The sequence below is a fragment of the Gambusia affinis genome, linkage group LG05 (assembly GCF_019740435.1).
Source record: "Gambusia affinis linkage group LG05, SWU_Gaff_1.0, whole genome shotgun sequence".
Lineage (NCBI taxonomy): Eukaryota > Metazoa > Chordata > Actinopteri > Cyprinodontiformes > Poeciliidae > Gambusia > Gambusia affinis.
This window is the reverse complement of record NC_057872.1, coordinates 9,622,819-9,647,385: the sequence shown is the minus strand read 5'-3', so window position 1 is coordinate 9,647,385 and position 24,567 is coordinate 9,622,819. Positions and strand designations below refer to the sequence as shown.

General features: G+C 36.1%; 1 protein-coding gene across 5 annotated transcripts in view; it reads right to left on the bottom strand.

Annotated features, from left to right (window-relative positions):
- LOC122830488 (CUB and sushi domain-containing protein 3-like) overlaps positions 1 to 24,567 on the bottom strand; it is a 240,494-nt gene that overhangs the window by 190,863 nt on the left and 25,064 nt on the right. For all 5 annotated transcript variants that reach the window (XM_044115818.1, XM_044115821.1, XM_044115820.1 and 2 more), the window contains exons 2-3: positions 24,137 to 24,359; positions 11,001 to 11,113 (exon numbers count right to left, since the gene is read on the bottom strand). In XM_044115818.1, the coding sequence (XP_043971753.1) occupies positions 11,001 to 11,113; positions 24,137 to 24,359 (336 nt within the window). The remainder of the gene's footprint in view (positions 1 to 11,000; positions 11,114 to 24,136; positions 24,360 to 24,567) is intronic.

The window sequence follows — 24,567 nt, the reverse complement described above, 5'->3', positions numbered from 1 at the left end:
ATTTACTGCAAATACAATAAATGCCAATGAGAAGGACTCAGAAATCGATTGTAGTCGATAGGCAGCCTCAGAAATCCTCTATAAAAACAAAACCGGCCCATGGCAATAAATAAATAAACATTTGATAACCTCATTAAAATTGGCAGTGGGCAAAGTGGTTTAAATAAAATATTAAAATCACTGTTTTGTAAACGTCGTGTACAATTATCATGATAGTAAATTGGTAGCTACAGACTACAAATTCTGTCCATTTTTATTCAAGCTAGCCAAAACACCTCAATTATGTTGAATAATTAATCTCCACTTCTTCGTTATACATTTACATAATCGTTTCCAAATTATAATAATTATATTAAGGGTACTTTATTTTTTGTTGTGTGATCTAGAATAGATTTCCCCAACCCTGGCCCTCAAGGCTCACTGCCCTGCATGTTTTAGGTATTTCCTTGCTTCAGTCCAGCTGATTTCAATTGATGACTGATTAACAGGCGTTTGTTGAACTGCAATCAGTTGAATCGGGCACATTAAAGCAGGGAAACCTCTAAAACATGTAGGACAGTGTGCCTTGAGGACCAGGATTGGGAAACACTGATCTAGAAAACACAATTACATTGTCAGTAAAAGGAAAAGATCAATATTTGTTGCTCTTTAGTCTTAGTGACGTCCCTCACAACCTTTACTACTTTAAAAAACACATAAAGACCTAGCTCACAACTTTTTTGGCATATGTTGCCCAAAGTGCAGGTCCAATGTTTTATTTGCTGATTTGCCAAGAGCTGATTGAAAATAGGATTTAAATAAAGACAGATTTAGCTGATAAAACAGCCGTGGATATCCATACCCATCTGGCAAGGACAAAACCCAAGCATGTTTCTTCACTCTGCAAATATGGTGTTCCTGCTACTCAGTGTAATCAAAAAAACTAATTAATAAAAATCTTGAGCATTATTTTTCTAATTCTGTAGAAAAACAGCAGCTGTGGTCGGTCTTGCATAGATTATTCCTATGATCTCTAAGCCTGAGCAAACATGAGTTGTGGCTACTAAGGTTGTCCTTAGATTTTGAAATGTGCTTATGATCTTTATCATCTTGAAAAGGATGATAAATTCTTTGAATATTACAATTCATCAGTCCGCCCCTGACAGTGTGATCTCTGTAACGCAAACCAAAGACATGACAGATACATAGCACACCCTTAAATATCAACACCCACCTTGACCATCTGTCTCATAGAAACACCCTTCTAGCAAGTATTGAGCTTTGCAACAGTGTAATATAAAGTAGTGAATAAAAACCACACATATGCTTAATGTATGGCATACTAGGCCGCTCATTAAAGCGTTGCTCTCCCCTCTGGTATGCTTGTGTTTTTGGTGATTAAAGCATGGAAAGTCTTTACCGCATTCATATGCATTTACTTTCTTCCTTCAAGGTACAACATACCTTGAAGGTTGCTGTTGCCACGAAGAAGCATTGTTTATTGCAACATAAACCATTTACTATGGTCTTAGGCATCGGTATGGCCAAATCTATTAAATTGTCTTTTCAATTAAACAAAAGGTCACTTCTAAAAAGTTTAAGTACCTGTTTTGTGTAGCCAGAGTGCCAACCACTTTTCAAAGTGTCAGATTTTTAATTTCTTGTTTCTTCAAAAAAAATAGCTTTTTATCCGTTAATCAAAGCAAAGTACGGCATGTATAACATTTTAGATGAGTGAAACGCTTGACATAATGACAAAAACAAAGTTTCAGTTTCATTGAGATGGATTCATGTTGTCTGTTGTACGTTGCATAAGAGTCACAAATTTAACATCGATTAGGGAAGTTATACAAAGAGTTAAGCACAACATTATCCGTACTGCAGGCAGGTTTAAATGTAAAAATTTTTACTCCATCAAGAAGCTTGTTTATGAGCAGCGTCAAGACAGCAATGATAAAACAAAGTAAAGGGGCATTAATTTTTATATTTAAAAATGGCATGTTGAAAATGGCATAAATCCTTTTCATTAATCGCTGCAAATACCTTTATGGGCTTTACAGCAAAGTCATAATTACTGGTCACCTTTCAAAATGTTTCCACTGGTCATGTTAACAAAAACTCTACAAGGTATAGATGGTCTTCCTTAGGGAGAATGACTGAAACCTAGCTTTTAAGTAAGGAGGAGGCAGGGATGCAACAAGTTGCTCAAAATGAAATTATTTGTGATGAGATGTCAGGACAGGTCTGTGGTTCATTCCCAGCTGAGGAAAAGCAGGAGTTAGCAGGATTCCAGCAGATAACAGCAAAGCTGAAGGTTTTACAGCAAGGATGCTCTGTTTTATCCTTTTGAGGTTTCAAACTCTGATATGGAACATTATGAATTTGGAAATGCTGCCAGGGTTTTGGAAATCTCAGAGCTAAAGCAAGGATCTACATTCTGAAGAGAATACACACAAAGACTGCTGTTTCAGTAATGCTAGGTGTGTATTGTGACAAAAAGTGAACTCTAATTATCTTTTACTGTCACTTAGTAGAACCTTTTTTATAGTGGCTGCTCTCTCACACGTCTAGTGTGGTGTTGCCTCTACTTCTAACAAAAACATTTATTGAGAGCTCAAGTCAAGACGTAAAAACTTTTTAAATACTGTTCTTATACATTTCATTTCTCAAAGAATAATTTGAATCTCAAGGTCAAACCTTAGCAAAACATGGAAATTAGCTGCAAAAGTCTAACTGGTGCAACTCTATAATAAAGAGGACGTATTATTCCTCTATTGCTTTGACTTATCTTTAAATAAATTTAAATCCCTTTTAGAAAATCTTCTAGTAATCTCCACAAAATCTGCAGAGCCGTTATTCCAACCCCCGGTGCGGTGATGCGTGTCTTTTCCAATTCAGCTTTTGCTGGTTATACAACTGACACCAAGTGTTGACACTTTAGCTTGAGGCAAAATGAGAGCTGACAAGAGTTTATGTCAGCAAACATTTAACACCTGTGAGGCTCAGAGTGGATATAATGAGTCATGTTTGACAAATAGTTTTCTTTAAAAATAATTTTAGTCGTGACAGACTTTCACTCCATGCTCAATTCTCTCAATGATAAATATGAATGTATAAAATAAATCTCACATCAAGCCGCTGGCTCATTTTTCCAAAGGAACTCAGAAAGTGTGACTCTGTGTAATAATCACCTAAAAAACCCTTCGATGCGGAGTTCCCCAGAAACTTGTTGCTGAACACTTTAACAAATTGTGCAGCCTTGTGAAATAATTATTTTTGACATCTCCCATCTGTTTGTGTTTAATTATTTGAACCAACAAAGCAGGAATCAAAAAGACTTGTTCACACACGCATACACTGCACCATGTTCGAATGATCAAAAGAGATGTAGAGATGTGTAGAATGTATATATTTGAGTTAGTGACACTGAAGTTAATTGCACTGACCGACTTTGAAGTCTGGTTTTCTAACATAAATTTGAGCAAATTATTATTGCGGTTCAGTTATTAACTTTGAACGGCAAAAGTTGATATACTCCTGCTGACATAAACTACCTTAACAGCAACTGAAAGTGGTTTCCGACCACAGAGACTTTTTCAAAGTTCCTTTTGCAACGTCAGAGTCTCTGTTATTTTGTGCCTGCACTGCACAAACTGAATCCAGTTTTAAACTGCGTTAACAGAACATTTCTTCCCACTTCAAAGAAGAGCTTTGCTGGTACGATGGTGCCAAACTGCAGGGCAGTCACAAAGCTGGTCCAGACTAGATAGGTGCCAGGTACCGGTGGAGAATGTAAGTGCAAACCCTAGATACTCTTTGAAGAAAACAACTTTTCAACATCAAAATAAACGGTTCCTGAAGCTGCTTTCAGTGTTTCGTACCTTGCCACAAAGGTTGGTATATCAGACAAACGTGTACTATGTAAATCTAAACATAAGTAAATGAAGAGTTTTTTATAAAACAGCAGGTCTCATCGCATGTTTGTACTACATATGCGTGTTCTGATGCATCTGTGTTCTGTATATTGTGCGTGTATTGGAACAAAGGGTGTAAATAAGCGTTCTACTGCAGAGAACCTCGCTCCTGAGACAAAGCCATCTCATTTAACATATTCAGTCCTACTGCAGGGCTCCTTCTCAGGCCATATTGTACTTGTAACCCACCATTGCCAATGCTTCTCCTTTTCACAAAATCTTTAGTCTTATACCCCATTGGAATCTTGACACTTAACCCCTAGAAATAACTTTAAAATCCACATTGTGTGCACCATTTCCTTCCCCCTGTACCAATCAAAACAATTATTATACATGAGGAACTGGAGAAGTTTTGGATTGTGGGGCCTAAGAGAGGCAGCAGGGCTTAGATTATTGTTGAAATACGTATTACTGTATTTAAAACTTCTCTGAATACTATGGTTGATATTCCATGTTAGTGCCACCATGCAGTCAAATATATTTTCAACATGTCAAAAAAAAAAAAGTGGTTTACCTGGTGATTAAACTGTGCATGCTAAAGTATGAGATAAGATGTTGCAGGGGTATTTACCTAAGACAGGGTATTTTTCTAGCCCACAAAAATTCAATAGATCAGTCACCTTAAAGTGTGATTACATATAGTAGTAGCTAATTCTGCCCCTCAAGAGCTGGTGACCTTTAGGTGGTTCAGCAGAGGTGAATAAAAGAGATTATTTATTTCAAAGTTCATAACTCACAAGACAATTCAGCCATTAGGACACCGGCTCTTGAGAATTTAGGGTAATCACACCTGGGCTTTGTAGTTTGATTTCAGAAAACAAAGATAGTCTGAAATCAAATCATGAATAGTCAATGAGAAACAAACTTACTTCTTTATTTCAGGTTTGAAGGAAAGAAAATTCAGAAACAACTTGATTACCAAGAGTTCACCCCTCATTATTAATACCTTAAGATATTTTTGAACCATTCAAAGTTAACAATCAAAAGATAAAGCATTGCAAGGTACCTATTTGTGTGTCTGGTGTTTCATAAAGGTACAAAACAAACAGCCTGGTAAATTATTACATGGATTGAACATGTTGTTTGGCTAGAAAAACACAAAATGGATGAAAAAAATACGGATAGATAATTACTGTATTGGTTTACTGGTAAAGAAAAATTCATCCAGCAGAAAAACAACATTTTAAAACTCTGAGGACCATGAATCACTTTAGCAATTAATTGATTGGAAACTCTGGCTTAGTTTGTTTGTAGCCATGGGAATTAAACTTGTTTTGTTTCTAATGTTTTAGTTTGATGTGCAATGTTGTTGTAGTGTGAATAAAAAGTTGCTAACACATGAAGAGACCAGAAAAAAAAGACAACTGGGAACTTGCTGTTCCAGAATGTTACAATTCACGCTGAAAAACAGACTGTACCCTCTGAACCTTGTGCCTAAAGATAGCTCTCATTTTAGCTGCCAGATGTTGCAGGAAGATATAGCAGATTGCACACAGATAAATGAAATCTTGGCAACAATAAGAAGAATTTCCAGTTTTGAAAAATGCATATTGTGAATAATATAAATGGCCTTAATATCCTTTTGAAGGAATTTATCAAGTAGATTGTGCTCTGAGGCAGCAACATAGAAACAATAGCCAAGACTTTTGACAATTTAATTGATTGCAAAAAGCTGGTTTTAGTCAAAAAAGAATAGAGCAGTGTCCATTATCAAACTGAATGAGTGCAGCACAAATACACTGCAGATCTAGTAAAAAAATAATTTAAAAACAAAACTTTTTTTGGAAGACCAGAAAGCAAAAATAAAAACATACACCTCTGCTTTAATTATATTGGTGTATGAAAAGTCAGATTAATTAGGGGTGTCCCAATACAACTTTATTTACAGATACAGTAATGGCCAATACTGATCTTGACCCATTATGACATTAGCACGTAAATACTTTTACTACCTATTTTGTTATTGGGAATGTTAGGAAAGTTTGGTCAAGTGATATTACTCAAACAGAGAACAATAGTCTCCAACAACAGGTATGAGATCAAGTGAGCCATTTCTTCTTAACCAAAGGGTCTGTATGAGGGACACAAGTGCTGCTGGATAGAAATGCTAAGTTGGAGTAAAAGCTAGAGCAGAGTGCTTATATAAGTGTGCTTCTATCAGAGATTCAGAGGCAGGCCGAAATAAACCAATACTCACGTTTTTGGCAGATATCAAACCAATTTCTGATATTAATATTGGATTGGGACAACCCAAATATTAATGTTCTTTGATATAGTTATCAAATAACAGAGTGCAAATGTAACAATTTTGCTATTTTAGATGACAAAGATTTTAGTTTCCCTTGTGTGTTTTTTCTCCATCTGTATTAAATGTTATGGGATGTCTACATAGACAGTATTACATGCTGATGATTGTGATATCCCTGCAGTAAGAAAAACAGGTATTTGATCCTCTCCTGATTTTCTAAGTTTGTTTACCTCTACGGAAATAAGCGTTTCAAATTTATGACTCTTTTTTTTTTCTCCCAGGGTGTAAAACAACTTCAATTTTGAATGGAGGGGCCTCTAGGCCCAAATACTGTAAAACCTTGGACAAGAACCCATTTCCTTACAGCTATAAGACTTTAGATTATGGGTTAAGGTCTACTACTATAGCTAACACCCAAAACATACAGGCAACATTACAAAACCAGCATATTCAGGCCATGTAGTGACCTCTTCATTCTGCAGAATAATTCTGAGATTACTTCAAGAAACTAAATAAAAGAAGGCTTAGTGTAGTAACAGAATGCAGTATAACTTTGTATTAAACGTCAGGGCAAAAAAGCGCACATGAATAACAACGTGCACTTAACATTGTACCAGACTTTCAATTTTTATGAGAACCCACACAAGAAATAATGTTTTAGATGCTATGTTAGCCATCGGCAAACAAATATTTCTGTCAAGAAGTACCCAAATAAATTCTTGAGCTAACTGAATCCTGCAAGAACAGCAGCTCAGAAACTCCGGGGGATGGCTTTATGTGCAAAACATTTTCATTAAACAGGAAACTAATGCATACAAAGCAATTTTAATCTAAAAGTGTCATAAAACATTACCTGATGTACAAATAGAAGTCATTCTACGAGAAAGCTAAATAAACAAAACAATGATATTTTGCATTATAGTGTAACCTACACCTAAATGTCTATAACCTTTTTGGACCAAGAGAGAAAGTAGTACATGTTTGAAACTTGGGACAAAAAGTTCATTATGAACATATTTCGCCTTTTCCACAAACTTATAGTCCAGATAAGAAAAATAGCAAAAGGCTACATGATTATAATAAAGAGCACTTCACTGAAACACACAGTCAATAGAAGTGGGTCTGTCTTGTCTCATTCTATATAGCAGCAGTAAGGAGAGAGTTATGCGAAAAAGTGAATGAGGAATTTCAATTTGAGATTTCTCTGGGGTGAGCTATTTATTTCTCCTGTATATCTAATGACTCTGTAGCCTTTGAAGAAGATGGAAGTTTGACGGAGTCGCAGTGTTGCGAGCAAACTTTCCCCACAGGAGAAGCCAGCGTAGACCGGCTTCCCAGCTAGATGCTTCACTGGTTGCTGAGATGAGCAGAGTGTTTTTATGCAGGTGGGGAAAAGTGTACTGACTGAAGCTGTGTTAGATCACAGTGCAAAGCAGCTGGTAAACAACACATGCTCACACATGCAGACAGACACTTTTCTGGCTCAACGGACAACCTGCAATGACACAAACAATCTGATTTGGGAGGGTAAAAAAGAAATTATATTTTATGGGCCAAGTGTCCTAAAAACAGACAGGCACGTTTGAGACAGAGGTTGCAATGCTTTTATTACAAATACAAGCATCACCAAAGGTGAAGCGTATGCTGTGTCATATATATATGTCCAGTCAATTTGCCTGGATCCGTTCCACAAAAGGCCCCAAATCCTAACACCTCAATAAAAGCAGTTTCACCTTTCCTAAATTTTTTTAAGCAACATTTTATTCTTGAACCCAGAAAGTTTCAAAAGTGGCTCTAATCGGTAAATTCAATTCACAGAAATACTTGATATAGCGACAAGCCATTGAGAAATTAGATTCAGTCGGAACGTGTCCTTCATTGCGTCCTTCTTGTAGAGGAAAGATTAAAATCCAATTGTGGTCAAGATTCAATCATCTCTAACACTCTTAAAGCATCACACATTCTTAGTCATAAGAAAGAGCAGGACATGCATATTCATGTGAAAGACAAAACCAACCACTTTAGCATAAAAAGAACAGTGCTGGCAGTGAGAGAGTCAGCATGGCAAGGGGTAGATATTTTAAGGGTGAGCTTGGGCTGTTCATGTGTTTTTAAATGATAAACCTAAAAAGGTTTAGTAACGGTTCACTTGCTCACCTTTAAATTTTCTTAATGCAGTTACAACAAAAGGATAAATTTCTGATTGCAAACAACAGATCACCTCTCCAAATATTGTAGGGCACAGAATGGCAACCATAACAAATGTGAAAGTTCACCAGTGTGACCTCAATATAGACATACAGGAGCAATGATACATGTAACCCTTGAATAAGGATATGCAAAATTTGTATATATAAAATGTCAGTAAAAAGATTAGGTGCCCTCTTGGCACCTGATTGACAGGCAATTGAGAAATTAAATTAATAAATGTCAGAATAAATTGTGCAATTTAATATGAGGCTTTATTGATGTTCAATTAAGTTTTATTTAATGTGGATTTTCTATATGCAGTTTTAAAATATTCTTAGTACAATATGCTCCTCCTAGTATTTGGTTAAATGGGTGGTACTGTGTATGTTCCAGGCATATAGTGCCATTTTATAGCAAAATGAAGTAATTGTTACTTTCAGTTGTAGATATAAAATATGGCTTAAAAGAAATGTAACATCACACTTTGATGACTTGAAATTTTAATCTGTAACAGAAGCCAATTTCCTGTTGTGACACTCTGCCTTCAGCACAACAATGCTCCTTTATTAAGACATTTAGAACAGTTCTTAGGAGTGAGATGTAGTTAATTTGATAATCTCAGCAGACTAGTTGTTCCTTCAGGTGTTTGCTAATTGCTGCTGCTAGTCTGAAGGGGCTAAATCAGGGAGTCGTAGCAGAGGGGTGCAATGTGGTGCAGAAGCTAGCTCCGAGGAGGAGCTTTGTGAGGGCAAGCGTTTAGGCGTGAATGAAAGCAACACCCCAAGTATGTTTATGACGAGGGAATAACATTATATGTTATAAAGCTTGAAAAAGTAAATTTTATACAATTCCTCCTCTACTTACCCATATAAATGTCCTTTAGTAGTAAATGTTTGTAGCCAACAACAAGCTCCACAAATCCAGGCCTTGAGGGCCGGTGTCCTGTCCTTTTAAATGTGTCCATGGTTCAATATACCTAAAGACTTGATTGCATCACCAAGAAGGTGATTCAGTCAAGGAGGTAATACCTCCTTGTCTGAAGGAGACACATCTAAAAGTTGCAGGACACTGGTCCTCCAGGCTGGGATTTGACCCCTGTTCCAGATGGATACTCCACTACTCTTCTTATAATAATGATCATTTATATCAACAAGTTTGTATGTTAACAAAAAATCTTGTATTATTAAATATCATACATTTTAGACAGAATTCAGGATATCTATTCACTTTGAATCAACAACTCTGTGGTCAAACATTTTGACAATCGAGTGTTCCCTGAGGACAATGATCCTAAACAAATGCAAACTTGTTTTTGAAATAGACAGAAGCACTAACTCTCAAACTTGCTGAAACCTGCTGTCCTCAAACCTGCTGAAATAAATATCGTTCTCATCCTAAGACTTCAAATAATGCAACATTATCGTGTCATATTCTTAGTTTATAGGACAAACACAAGAACTGATGGTGACTAAAACATAATTTTAAAGAGGAGTGGGACTTGTAGGAATTTATTGTGCAATCTGGATAATGTACTGCCACACTAGACGATTAAAGAATGAGTGATATACCTAAAAAGCTGAGCTGTGCAGAATATGGGATGGGTTTATCATTACCATATTAGAGCGTTGGCTCAATCCTTAATCTGACTCCCACATCAAAATAACTACACAAGTCAGATAAAATGGCTGCAGAATAAACTGGAGCATTTCCACCTGTATACTAGTATTTTTTAACCACATAAATTAGCTTGTAAATTTTTAAACGTTTTCAAAAAATAAAAGGTAGACATCATGGTGCGAAAATGTTCAAATGGACAAATGGCTTTGTTAAAGGTCTTAGAGTGGTAAAGTCTGGGGTAGGCGAAGAAAGAAGAAGGAACGAAATAGAGGTAGGGAGAGTGACTGAGATGAGAAGATATGTTTATCAACAGTCATTAGCAGTCAAGTCCTACTAATAACCACATCATTTGAGTGAGGTGTGTTGAAGCAGAGACATCTAAAAGTTGCAGGATGCCAGCCACTGAGACCTGAATTTGAAGATTTCTGATATAGCAGAAAGATGCTGACGGCAAAGGAATAAGTAGAACAACCAAGACGATAGATTCAATTTGAACAACATAAACAAGAAATAATAAATACAAACACTGATGGGGGAGTAAACCATTGCATCAGAGGTCTGTGATCACAGAGAGCGATAGTTTATTTTTAGAAAGTTCTCCACAGCTTTGCTTCTACAACAATATCTTGGTACATCAATTAGTACAACTAATTCCCATTGCCATCTGCTTTGCAATATTAACTGCACCTCTGGAGTAGCAAATGAGGTTCAGAAATTTTAGGGGCAGAGATGTTGATTTAGAAAATATGAGAATGATTTGCCTAATTGAAACACCTAACTGTTCCATAAATCAAGAGCAAAGTCCCAGAGATAATCAGTTAGATTAAGTGTGATCACACCTTTCTCTCTCAGGAATAGGTGGTCTATTTTCCCCGTATTGATGGATTCTTCCTTTAATTGAAGAGCCATTTATGCAGAGCTGCCTATTTCATGTAAAAGGCTGTCTTTTTCTTACGGTAGGAGTCAAAGAACAGAAATGATGCTGTTCTTACCTTCATAAGCCACCTTAAATCCATGAGCGCTTACTGCAAAGTCACTGGTAAGCCTCAATGAAAAAATGGAATCAGAACTGGTAACAGGTGGAGGGATGGTAAATCCTGTTAACCTGCAGACAAGAGAAGAGACCTTAGTTCTGAATGTTTGAGTTCAGTCACAATGTAAGCACATCAACTATCAATACATATTGATGAAATTATGCTTTATTCCTCATTCCTGATGAACTGTTAGATTGAGCAAACACCTTGCATAACATGCCATGAAACTTTTTTCTTTTTTTTTTTTGCAGACACCACACCACCTAGAACACAAAGTCCCATTTTGAAATATGCTGGTGGCGGGGGAATGCACAGGTAATGCTTTATATCAACAGGTACAGGGAAGTCAGTGGGTGGATGCAGCCTGAGGTACAACAAGTTCACAAAACATACAACCAGAAGTACAATTGAACTACTAAGATCAAGGGACATTCATGTCCTGGATTGGTCGAGCAAAAGTCAAGACCTTAATCCAAGCAAGAATTGCAGAGTGCATAAACACACATGATCCAATTTGACTGAGATTGAGCTATTTAGCAGAAAAGACATATCAACCTGTAGGTTTGCAAACGTGGCAGAGACACTCTTGAAATGCTGGAAAGTTGGTTCCAAAAAGTATTCATTCAGGTTTGCTGAATACAGCTGCATACCACACCTCATTTCTTGTATTTTCTGTTTGTAATAATCATTCCAACATGTTTGAAAACTTAATAAGCAATTCCTGATGTACTATTTGCCTTTTACACATTAGGAAAAAAGTTTTGCAAAAAATACATCTACAAACCCTTCATAACAAATAATGGCAGTGTTCAATCTAAAGAAAAAAAAAACTTTCAGAACTGAGATGAAGTGTAACAATTGGTAATAAATCAGAGTACTATTCTATCAAAACCCAAGTAGGGAACCCTCCCCTATTGTCGAAGATGTTTCAGGGATCACAGCTATATTGTAACAGTCTGATTCATTGCCGCATTTCAAATTAGGTGCAGATCCAAACAAATCCATTTACTTTCATGACGTCGTAAAAAAGATGTGTAGCTGACCATTTCTCAGCAGAAGCTGCTGATGTTCTATCGACCTTTCACAGCAGTGAGCCGGGCTGCAAAACATGAAGTCAAACTTGTGTGCAGTAGTTGCCTCATGTTCCATTACCTCTTATTGCTGGCTTTGAACCCATTTGAAACTGAATCTCAACTTGACAATAAGCCAGGTAAATAATGTCTGTGGCTTGCCAAACTTTGAAAAAAGGAACCTTCACAGTGACAGCAAAAGAGAGGGGGCTGTATTTACAGCTTCAATAGAGTTTCCAATTACACCACAGTGAACTGTGCAGTAAATAATTACCCTTTTTGCAGGTACTCGCAGCATGTCCAGACACTGCCAGCGGTAAGCAGTGATGCAATTTTAAACACAGGAAACATAACTTAAGTGTGACCTTGCAAGATGTGTGATCACTCAAAAGACTATTGTACTCAATTTATAAGGAACTTTGGTTTAAATTAAAAGTGAAGACAAGCTTGTGGTCTATAAGAGTCGATGTTTGTGCATTTCTAATGATAAACAGCAAAGGAAAGAGGCAGGACACCATTTATTTGACACTTTGTATCCCTTTACTGTCTAAGGTTTCTGACTAATCGCATCTACTTTTACCGTTCAAAAACTGGTCACATGCTAAACTTTATAGGAAATATGCTTTACTTTGCAGGCTCCACACACATATATCAAGCTGCAAAAAATTAAATCAAACTTAGCTTTAACTTTAAGGGAGGATCCACAAATATAAATTAAAACATTAACAATTTTTGTCTCACTGCAGATTTGTAGAAATTGCTAGTGAGCAAAACAATGTACTTTATGAAGACAAATGTCATGAACTAATATGCAAGTTCACTCTGACTCAGAACTACAAAAGTAACACTTAGAAACTGCATCATATACCAGAGAGCCTGTCTTTAGTAACAAAATTCACTCTTGTGTCTGCAGGGGGTGGGAAAGAGTAGGAGGAACCCACAGTACGTTTTTCAAGTTCAAGTAATGTATTTTCAAAGAATAACAGTTTGATGTGAAGCTTGGAAGTCTTTAAAATTACCCCCTTTCCCAAAGTTTGAAGAGGAGGATCCATGGGGGGACTAATTACTGGCTGAGAAAAACAGAACAGAATAGGACAATCAGAGGTTGTGTGGCATTTGCTCACACACTGATGGGCCACAGGCACACACCAGCTCGAGTGCATTGCAGATTGAGGCAGAAAAAAAGTCCTTACCCGCAATAGTAACAGAAAAGAGAAAAATATGAACAACTAACAAACCTGTTATCACTTTTAAAAAGCTGATTTGGGAATTATCTGAGTGGACTGAAAATGAAGATAACATGTGCAGAACAGGAAAAAGATGTGCTGCTATGGCAACATGTGATACAGAAGAGGAAGGACAAGTGAGAACAGACGCTGAGAAGCAGCAACATACAAACTGATGAATAAGATCACAGCTCTTCAGAATCCAAAATTCAGACAACTGTAAAATAAATTTTAAAAAACACAAAAATATGTGGTCAAGTGATTAATACGTGTGGACAACAAAAAGGAGTGGCAAAAAATAAAACTGGTCCTGAACATGAAATAAAGAGAAGATTCCATCTGGCAAAACATGAATGTATGCTTGTTGATTTGTATAGATATGGACAGATGTAAACCTTAAAAACACAATTAGAGAATTTTAATTCTCAGATGGATTGTTTTAATGCAAGATTTCAATTATGAGAGGGAAAAGTAATGTTAGATCTGTTTTAAATCAAGGACCACCCCTTGATCCAAGCATGGGTATAACATAACAAAACAAAACCAAAAAAAAAAACTCAAAAGGATCTCACACCAATTACAGCCTGTTGCCATGGCAACAAGATCATCTGGTGAGTAGATGAAAAATGTCAAACAATTAAACACCAATGGATTCCTTGTCTTTCCGAACCCAAGAGCCCGTGGTTTAAAATCTAAATCAAATCAAATTTTATTTGTATAGCACATTTCAGCAGCAAGGCATTTCAAAGTGCTTTACATCAAATCAAACACAAAAGATATTCAGTACATTTAGATATTCAATAGAAGTGTGCACAAAAAATACTCTTGAGTTTGAGAATCAACAAAAATATGCTAAAATAGGCTGTAGTTTTAGCTTGAGGAGATCAAAATAAAAATTCTTATTTCTATCATTTAAATGAAATAGCATTTTAAAGCAGTTGGGGACGTATATCAAAATATGAGCAGTAGTTTTTATGATTAGGTTTGTCTGAAATTATATAAAATATAAGAATATGCTGAGAAATTGGGTGGTGAATGAAAATCTTTAACTCAAACTTGTGGAACACAATCAGTGACCTGCCAGTCAGAAACTCAAAAGTCAAGTCTTGTTTTTCAACAAGAGTAATAAGAACACTCTTCGATGCAAAAGTTATAACAGAGAAGATAACTCTATGTAAGAATAAAGACATTTAAAGAGGAAATCAGAAAAGCCACAAAGGCTTAGGAACCTTTTAAAAAGGAAACAATGTTTTCACTGGAGGGTTCAGCAGCTTCTCAGTTGCTCAGTTTTATTCATTTCAAACTTCAGCCTTTGTGAGTCATGAAACATGTTTAATTGGAAAATGTTGGAAGCTTTTGGAAAATCTCAGAGTTGTACACACTGTGGAGACTGGAGTTTGCCTCACTAATTGTGCTAATTGTTAATTAGCATAACAATTAGCAATTCATTATTTATAAACTTTTCAGAACAAAAAAGGCTTATTCAGGTCTCCATTTACATAATGAGTTAAACTGCTGCATATCAGTAAATCTGAACTGTTGTCTCTTTGATAGTGTTTTTTTTTTTATTTTGAATTAATCTTGGAGAACAATTAAATATTTAGCTTCATGTTACATGTTTAGTTTGACTCTTGCAAAAAAATGATTTGTTAAGGAGTCAAAATTTGTCTTTTAAACTTGATGCTGTTTCTGTTGTCCGTTGGGTTTTGACTGACACCTTTTCCAATCCTCACATGATTGTACTGTAATTGTGTATTTTCAGGGACCCAGGGAGAGACAGCTTTGTAGCCTTTATCAATTTCAATTTAAGCAGAAGATAGAAAATTTATTTTGGATGTTGATAATAGTTGTACTAAAAGTAAAAGTGGAATAGGATGACAAAAAAATTGAAATTGGCCACAAAACTGAAATATCTTGGATCATATTTTTAACTCCTAAGGGTAGTTGTAATTTTACATTTTCAGCTGGCAAAGATTTACAGCTAATTCTGAAATTATTCTCATTTGTTTGACTATGATAGGCAATGACAAGAATGTAACCTCTTTGGGAACCTTTTAAATTTAAGAGCTTTGTTGGCAGGAAGGCAATATTTTCAACATATGAAAAAAAATTACTTCAGTCCTTCCCATAATGATCTAGTTTAAATTTGAGCAAAATATCCTACTGTATCTTCCTGTGGTTTTATTTATATTATAATACAGTGTCTGTTAACACTCTAGAATTAGTTTAAAGTATAAAATATGCCAGATCATTTGGTGTTTGTCAGAGAATAGTAATCTTTTTTTTTTTTTTGCTTTGACATGTGATGAAAGCAAGTTCAACAGAAGCCACACAAGGTCAAAACCACACAAATAAAACTAAAAAATTTTTTTATAAAAGGCCACAAAATAAAAACTTTGAAATGCCAGAACAAGTGTCAAGATCAAATGTCTTTTTTTTTTCACTAAATATAAAAGAAAAAACATTACACACAACAAAATCATGCTAAAAAAAATACTTTTCAACTTTATGAACAGAAATTATCAGCCCTGCAAGTGTAACTCAGAGAGAGAAAGAGAAAATAGAGAGAGAGAGCAGGTGTCATGCATCTGCATTGGTTTCCAAACCAACCAGAAATGTCAATGCGGGTTTAGAGACACCAGCTGCCTGAGCAGCTACATCGTCCCCTGCTTATGAATCACAGCAAAAACAGTGGCAAAAGAATGAGTGTATGTGCCTGGGAACAGAGGGCCAATAATTGGCTGGACAGATGCAGCCTTTGCTTCCACCTGAACACACTACATCAGCCCTAAAGGCAGCTGTCACACATTCCCGCCACCTGATTAGTGTGTCAGGGAAGGAGTGTGCCATAGAGGAACAGAAGAGGGAGACGGAAATGATGTAGCTCAATTTGTCTAACTCTGTGTCTGTCTTTCTCCATCTGTCTCTCGTTCTATGTTGCATTAGCTCTGTAGCTCTGAATCACTTTGTTTCTCATTTCGTTTATCTCAAATGGGGTTTTTTTTTATTCATTTTGTTCATGCTTCTTTTAGACGTATATTTTTGATTTATTGAGTCTCAGCAACAACATGCTGTCACCTATGTAATAGAAAAAGTGTTATGACCGGTATTGCCAGCCATAATTTAGTAACCAGCTAAATTACACTGCTTGCCTTTGGTTTGTTGTTTGAAACATGAAATGAGAATACAAAGCTTTTCTGTTACTAAGGTGAATAATGACCCACACAACAGCCTCAAGCTAAGAATAAAAAAACACATTTTAAAAAAATCAAACAGCAATTAGAAGTTTATAAGCCTCATACATTGCAGCATTTTTCCTGAATCACATTTTTATTGTATTAAATAATAATCTTCTCACGCTCTCTCCCTCATTTCAAAATGCTTTTTACATCAATGCTTTCTCTAAATGCCTTTTTGCTGATACTAAATTGTTCACTTTGGGTCTTTTTCACTCAGTAAAACCTTCAGCACTGAGGAGAGTCATTATCAGTGCAGCATGGTAGTGTTTTTGTTTGCTGATTGGAAGAAAAAAGAAAAAGTCAGTCAACCATTTCGGTCAACAACCTATTTCTAATGGCATATTTACTTAAGTGGCATTTTCACCTAATTTGAAATTTTACCTTTTTAGACTCTTAAGGGAGTCTACAACTCAACGTTGGTGTGTTGTAGAAGAGAAAATTCTAACACTTGTGAGACGTGGATCCTGAGGACCACAGTTTAGAAACACAAAGCGTAAAAAAATAGAGAAAAAGAGTCTTCATGTTGTCAAATTTTAATATTGTCCAAATGAGTCAGTGGAAAATATTGATAATTTTTGTCATTAACTACATCATTTAAAAAATGCTGATGACAAAAAAAGCAGCTGTTCTTAAAACTGGCCTAACAAAGCAACAGTTCCTATTGTTTCTATATCAGCCGAGGAATGGACTCACAGTCCATTTCAGGGACAAACTCTAAAATGAGCAGCAAACACTTACAAGTAAGTGCAGTTAAAACATTAAAAATTGTTAGTAAAAGCTTATTTCTGTTAAAACAAAGTTAAGTTGATTATATGCAAGTCAAGTCTGGTTAAAGATGCAGTATGTATCTTATATAGAAAAAATGTGTTTCGCATATTTGTTAAAACTTCCACTATGACAATATAAAGTGAGAGAGAAAATCAGTAAGAAAAAAAGAATGGAGCTCCTCTTACTTCTCCCTATGAATACAAATACAATTCTCCATTAGAAGCAACCAATCAAAGCCAGGAGGAGAGCTTCAGTGCTGTCAGTCCAACTCATGTATATGATAGCAAGCTGTTTCTCCGCCAATAGCACAATGAGCAGCACATACATGAGATTGGTCGACAGAGCTAAGACCCTCCTGCTGACTCTGATTGGTTGTTTTTCACCGAGAATGGTGCATTTATGCAGACAGCAATTATACCATTGGGAGGAGGTGGAGGAGCTCGATCTTCTCTCAAATTATCTCTCTCGTGCTGTCGTATCATGGTGACAGTTAATATATAAAAATAACATTTTTGTAAAAGCCATACTGCAGCTTTAATAAATGCATGTAAGCACAATGATGAAATTTAGAAACTTTTACATGATAATGAAAGGGCAGCTAAATTACGGCGTAAAACTGAAATGTTTGCCTAATCATATGATTCAATACAAGTTTGTCTCTTGAAAAACAGCAGTGAAAAGGCTATTATAATGAGAACACAGTCAGAGCTGGGAAACAATGAAATGAAAGACATCATTACCCAAACTATTTCCACTCCACTATTCTCAGCATATAATTTTGACAGAATAATAAGCCATTCAACCAGACGTTCTCAGGCATGAGGGATTTAGCTAAATGTAAACGCATCACAGAGTTAGGGGGATGGTGGAAATGTCTCAGAGCAAAGAGAATACACAGATCAATAGAGAAACACCCCAATCAGGCAGGTGATGCTGATGTCCAATTTATGGTAGTGGTTTTTGTCATGTTCCCTTCTGAATTTCAACCTTAACTGATTAATATTAATGCTATAAATAAATTCAAAGAGTGCTTTAATCTTGACTAAGGTTTCTATTTATGCTAACCTGAAAGGGCAAGCGGAAGAGCTGCCTGTTTTTATGTCCAATTAATTATTCTTTTTATTCAAAATCATGTGGAAACTGCATAACTCCATATCAACAGACATGGCAAAGTAAAGAAAAAGCAAACAATTTAAGATGCTAAAATAAGTATCATGAGCAATATTGGCAAAGTACACAATTGTGCCCATTGCCTCTTTGGCTATATTCTGGCTAATTGTACTAATTTCCCTTGTATTCTTGATAATGAAAATCTTGAAATTCCCAACAGTCATTTCTGATCACCGATTAATATTCAGAAAGTGTGCAGCACACAGGGGTGATATTTTCAGAGCTTCAGGTGGGACTTGCTGATGCCACCTGGCAATATTTAAAGACATGACTGTTTATGAATGGAGTAATAAACAGTGTTTTGGGATCCAATTTCACAACACTGGCAGCAGGGACCAAAATTTAATTTTCTACCACCCTCTGTGGAGGCTGGTAAGTCTTTCTCAAGCTACCGTTTGATCTAAACACCTTTGTGTTGTCTAGGTTACCAAAGAAAATAAATAAACAGGATGAATTCAAGAATTAAATGTTTTCTGCCTGATAGCTATAAACTTTTTTGAAACAAAAGAAACAGTAGTATGCATGTTACAGGAAGATTAAAATAACATTCGGAGCAGTGTTCAAGGATATGAACATAACCTCATGAAAATTCACATATTTCAATTGTATTACAAAGCAATCTTAATCATATAACACATTTTTCTTGAGTTCATAGAAAATAAAGAGTGATTAAAATGATTGTTAGAAAGTAAACTGATTATCTAACTGCTAATTGTTGCCATGCTACTTCTGAATAACTATTGCCATAGCACAATACTCAGGTTTCTCTCTCAGGTGTTGGACTCAAGCAGTGACCACAATAGTTTCCACATTGGCTCAAAATGGCAGCGACTGACATTTACCACGCCTGATTGGTGATTACATAAAAATAAGAAACTTGGAACATTGGACATTTTATGTTTTTTTCAACGGGAATATTAAAAAGCAAAACATAAGTCTGCAGTTTCAACATCTGTTTGCTGGTGCTTTATGAGTGTACCTCCTGATGAAAACTATTTTTTTGCATTGGCCTAGCAAATATTTTGTGCCTATAGAACAAGATTCATGTTGCAAGACTTAGTGCTTCTACCAGTGGAAGACAAAAAAAAGTAGAGATTAGTTTTTACCACAGGAACCGGCTTGATGGAAAAGCTCCCAAAATACGTTTCCATCGTTGGAACTATTTTTTCTACTTTTTGTTAAGGGGATAATTAATTGCTAACAGTAGGGGTTGTAACAGCAATCATAAAATTATCCCTTTAAGGCAGGAAATAAACAGTCCCACAATTACATGTAATCCAATGCAGAAAATGTAACACTGTAACAAAGGACAAGGCAGCCTAAACTTTCAGTTTTGAGCATAGTTTCAGCAAATCAATATATTTTTTTAATTAAGTGCATTGTCTATGTAGCCTTACATAAGGGTACGTTTTATTTATATTTTATCTATCAAAAGAGGTATTTTTAATTAATTTACAGAATTGCCTTGAAAAAAAATGTAGCTCTACAGTCCATTTTATATAACCTCAGCTTAATTTGAAAGTCTAAAGAATATTTTATTTGGCACAAAACTAGTTTCTACTTCTCATCGTATATGACAACCATCTGTCCCTCTTATGTGAAATAGCTTTTTTTATCCCTTGAAATTGTGTTGTAAATTTTACATGGTTCTATTTTTTTAACAGTCCATACTGAAGGAAATTGCTTTTTGTTGTTCTCGTTTTCTTTTAAAAGTAAAGCTTAAATTGCAAGAGCACGTTTTTGGTCCCAGAAAATATTTATGAGTAATAGAAAAACATGACGAGACAAAATAGCTAAATAAAGTAATATTGACAGGACGTGCTTGGACTTACGGGAAACTGACTGACAGAATAATTAGCTAACTAGGAGCAGGTGTGCAAGGAGCAAGATAAGGTGAAACCTAGATGCAAAATAACGAGAAGCAAGGCGGAATGTTCAATTAACATAATAAGCTAGCACCAGTAAGCTGATATCCTAATAAAGACCCAATACAAAGAAGATTAAAAAAATAAATAAATAAAAAGGAAGAAAGGAAGGAAGAATGGAAAACAGATTTCACAAAGATTAATACAACAAGAAGGGATTCATTTTGAACCCTAATTTCAACAAAGAAACATTAAAGCACAACAAAAAGTAAATAAACTAAATTGTTGTTGTTAACAAAGATTGGGTCTCCTACCGTCTCTTTGGATCCTTTGTAAAAAAAAACAATAAAAAAACACACAAAAAAACGTAATGTTGACAAATGATGATGTGATGCATTTAGGGAAACCGCGGAATTCTCCTTTTTTCTTCTTCATCTTCTTGTCATTTCGGGCAGACTGTAGGCCAATAGCGCAGTGCTGCCATTCACTGACGCAAATGGCGTACTACACAATTTAATCAAAGTGTTAAATTAAGCTTAGTATCAAAAACAGTCTTCATATACACTTCTTGCTGGCAGTGACGTGCGGTGAGGTTCATAGCTGGTGAGGCACTGACGTCATCAGAATCAGATTTGCAAATAGATGCATAGATTGACAGCAGTTTACAGGTTATGTTTCACTTCTGCATCCTTACACATACAAACTGTAGCTCACAAAACACACATATTATCTCCTGCTTCGATTGAAAGTTCACTTGAGAAAACTTTTTTAGTGTTGTAATGTAGTCATCCATGTCGAAAGTCGGGATAAGCGAGAGGAAAAAAATCACTATCTCTATTATAATCTATCGCTGCACTTGACTTGCTTCCCGAATCGTTTAGCCTAGCTCGCTGTCACTTACTCGGCAGTTGAGGAGTGAACAAGACGAACGTCTGGGATCTTGAGCGCCTCTGCCATGAGGCAAGAGAACTGCGCAGTAAATAAATAAACACACGTTACACAAACACAGTTGGTGACAAACAGCACTGTACATTATATACATAAGCTAAATTATTGGAAATAAGTTCACATATTAAATTTGTTTAAACCATTTTATTGACGCCGTAAAGCAACATGCTCTCTCCGCTTAGCAGCCAGCGCAGAGCCAGGGGTTGCGCAATCCAAGGTGAGGCAGAGCTCGCTGCTGCCTCACCGGCATCGCTTCCAAGCATTTGAATGGGAAAATAAGAAAATTCAGCGATTTTGAACAAATAAAAATCGAAATTGGTGAAGCTACATGAAAAATAAATATTTTTTAGTACAAACCACCGGACGAATATAACAATTTAAATTACTTTATGATTATATATTTTCTTTCTTTTCATGATGGCTGGTGAGGCACTGCCTCACCTGCCTCCCCTGACCGCACGTCACTGCTTGCTGGTGTAATGTAAGTAAGGTTTTAATTAACACTGAATTAAATCCCAGATTGAACATAATTAAAAAGAGGATTCTTTAATGTACATTGTAGTGTTTTCCCTATTACCTTTGACTACAACAGAAAAACCTAAATATTATACAATTTATTCAGATTGTATTTTTACTGTGGTGCCAGTTTTGCAAAATTTTTAAAATAAAAAACTTATAAGTAGTTAAAAATAGGCTCTGCTGTTTTTCTTTGCAAAAATACAAATCTTAGTTCAGAGTTTGTGTAAATTAATTTGTTTCTGTACATTTGATAGAAGAAAGTGAAAAGATCTTGCTATAACTGCCAGGAGATTTTTGAGCTTGAGAAACCCAGACTTTTATGGACCATAGTTTTACTAGTTGTTAGTTTGGTAATGTGATATCTGTTACATCTTGCTCGCCCACGAGTACTAGAGAATATTGCAAAATTCCTATGTTTGTGCTGATTTCAGCACAAAGACCCGTGTATTATAGAAAACATTTTGTATATTTCAGACTACAGACGTTACATGTCAGATTTATTGAACTAAATCTAACTATTGACAACTCCTTTTGTAAGCCTGTCCTTCAGAAAATATTATGCAACACAGTAGCACAATCTCTTCAAAACCTGATGTGATTCATCCCCTACAGTAAAGTATCAACAGTGATTCAACTCCTGAGTTGTTCCAGCTTATTGCCACTCTTTACTATATGTCCTTCTTTGTAGTAACATGTGACCTCAGCCCACTTCCACTGCAGTAGAGTTAAGAACGAGATAAGAGACAGAAAAAAGCTATGCAGCACTGTTGGAGGCATTCAATCTTGGACTACTGGTGGTTTTAAAATCTATGCTTCCACATTTCTCTCTCAACTTTGATTGTTTTAATGTAACTGGTCCAAGTTAAATGCATTGACACTTTGGCAACCATGAGGTAAAATGTGAAAAGTTAAAAGGAGATAAATATTTGCATTAAGTACTTAATTTGTTTCTTTTTGTTGGCTTTTTTTTTTTTTTTAGCTTTTTTTCACAAGTCCACTGTTATAAAAATTAAGAACTGTAATTTTTGAGTGTTAAATAAAATTTGCTATCCCATCTCACATCAAAATAAGGATTCAGATCGCCTTGAAGTGTGTTTGTCCACAAGTTGTTGTTGCTGTTGTTGCTGCTGTTGCTGTTGTTGCTGCTGTTGCTGTTGCTGCTGTTGCTGCTGTTGCTGCTGTTGCTGTTGTTGTTGTTGTTGGCTTCATCTATTAAACCCCACCCAAAGCTCCAACTGAGCTCCAACATACCAGAACAGGATATGGTGACCACGAAAACTTAGTTAAGTTAGTTAATTAATTAGCTGGATCAAAAACATATATGTATGTTTTCACTGTTTTAACAATTGAATGTTAAAATAAAAACAATTTTAAAAAATCCAGATTTCAATCCGCACATCAAGGTCTTTTTTTTCCTATCGTCAAATTCAAGTTTTGCTTTGCTGTATGCTCACAGAAACACACACAGTTTCTTTAAGACAAATATTAAAAAGGCACCTTGACAATGCAATGACCCTGAAAACACAGCTTCACATAAATGTCAGGCTTTTGTATGAATCCAGAAAGCACACTGAGTAAACAGTTGTTTGCCTATCTGGTAACCAAAGCAAAGAAATAGCAGTTTTTTAGTGTTTGATGATCACATTTCTCTCCACCTTTGTCTCCTCCTGTGAAGTATTAGAACAAAGGATGGTAGCGACAGAGTTTGACCCATCCGTCACTGAAACTAAACCAGCATGCTCATTTAAAAATAATGCAGAGGTTGGGGGTATAAGTGTCCTGGTTGATAGGACTCTTTGCCGTGACTTTTTAAAGTGGGTTTCATGAAAGAGACGCCTCTGGCTTTTATTCACACTATTGTTCAACTCCCATTTGCTACACACACCACCTAAGCCCATCAAAGCAATATACAAAACTCAAGTCAATATGCTACATTTTAAGGACTGTTTTGGTACACTAGGCTGAATAATATAAAATAAAAGATAAACTGTTCATCTCGCAAGTAAAATTGCAATGAAGGTCTGTACATTTTTTTTAAGGGGGCAGCTCCATCCACACCAGACTGTGTCAGAGAAGAGCTGACGCACAATACTCGTCTCACTGAGCACGCCTGACTTGCCTGACACCTCCCTGACAAGAATAAACAGTCTCTGTCATGTGTACATTAAGGTTGACCTTTCCGTCAGAAGTGATCACTGAAGACTTTTCTTCCTCACATCTCTCCCAGTTCTGCCTCCCAGCTTTTAAATGCAGCCTTCAAGGTGTTTGACTTCAGGGCCGCCTTCTTACCTCGTTCTGAAGTTAGCCGGCTGCGGATGCCCATCATACAAAGATAAAAAGTCATATTCCTCCTCCACGGCGAAAGATTGAAAAACTATATGAATCCTGTTCCCCTTCTCGGCGACAATCACCCAGGTACAGTTCGCTCCATTAGGATATCCATAAGGAAATCCGGGGCTTTCTATAGTCCCATTCCACCCCTTTAGTGTGCCTCCACAAGTATGGATAAAACCTGCAGAGAAAGAGACCAGAAATCAGGTTAGAACTGAATTCATAATGACAAAAGGATGTAAACATGAGAAAATATGCAGTTCATTTCAACAAACCTAGCGGGCAATAAAAAAAACAAAACAGGCAAAAATTAACATTCAAGTGTGGATACATTGCAAAACAAGGTTTTATTCAGACGATTGCCTACACCCTTTAAAGTTCAGGTGCAA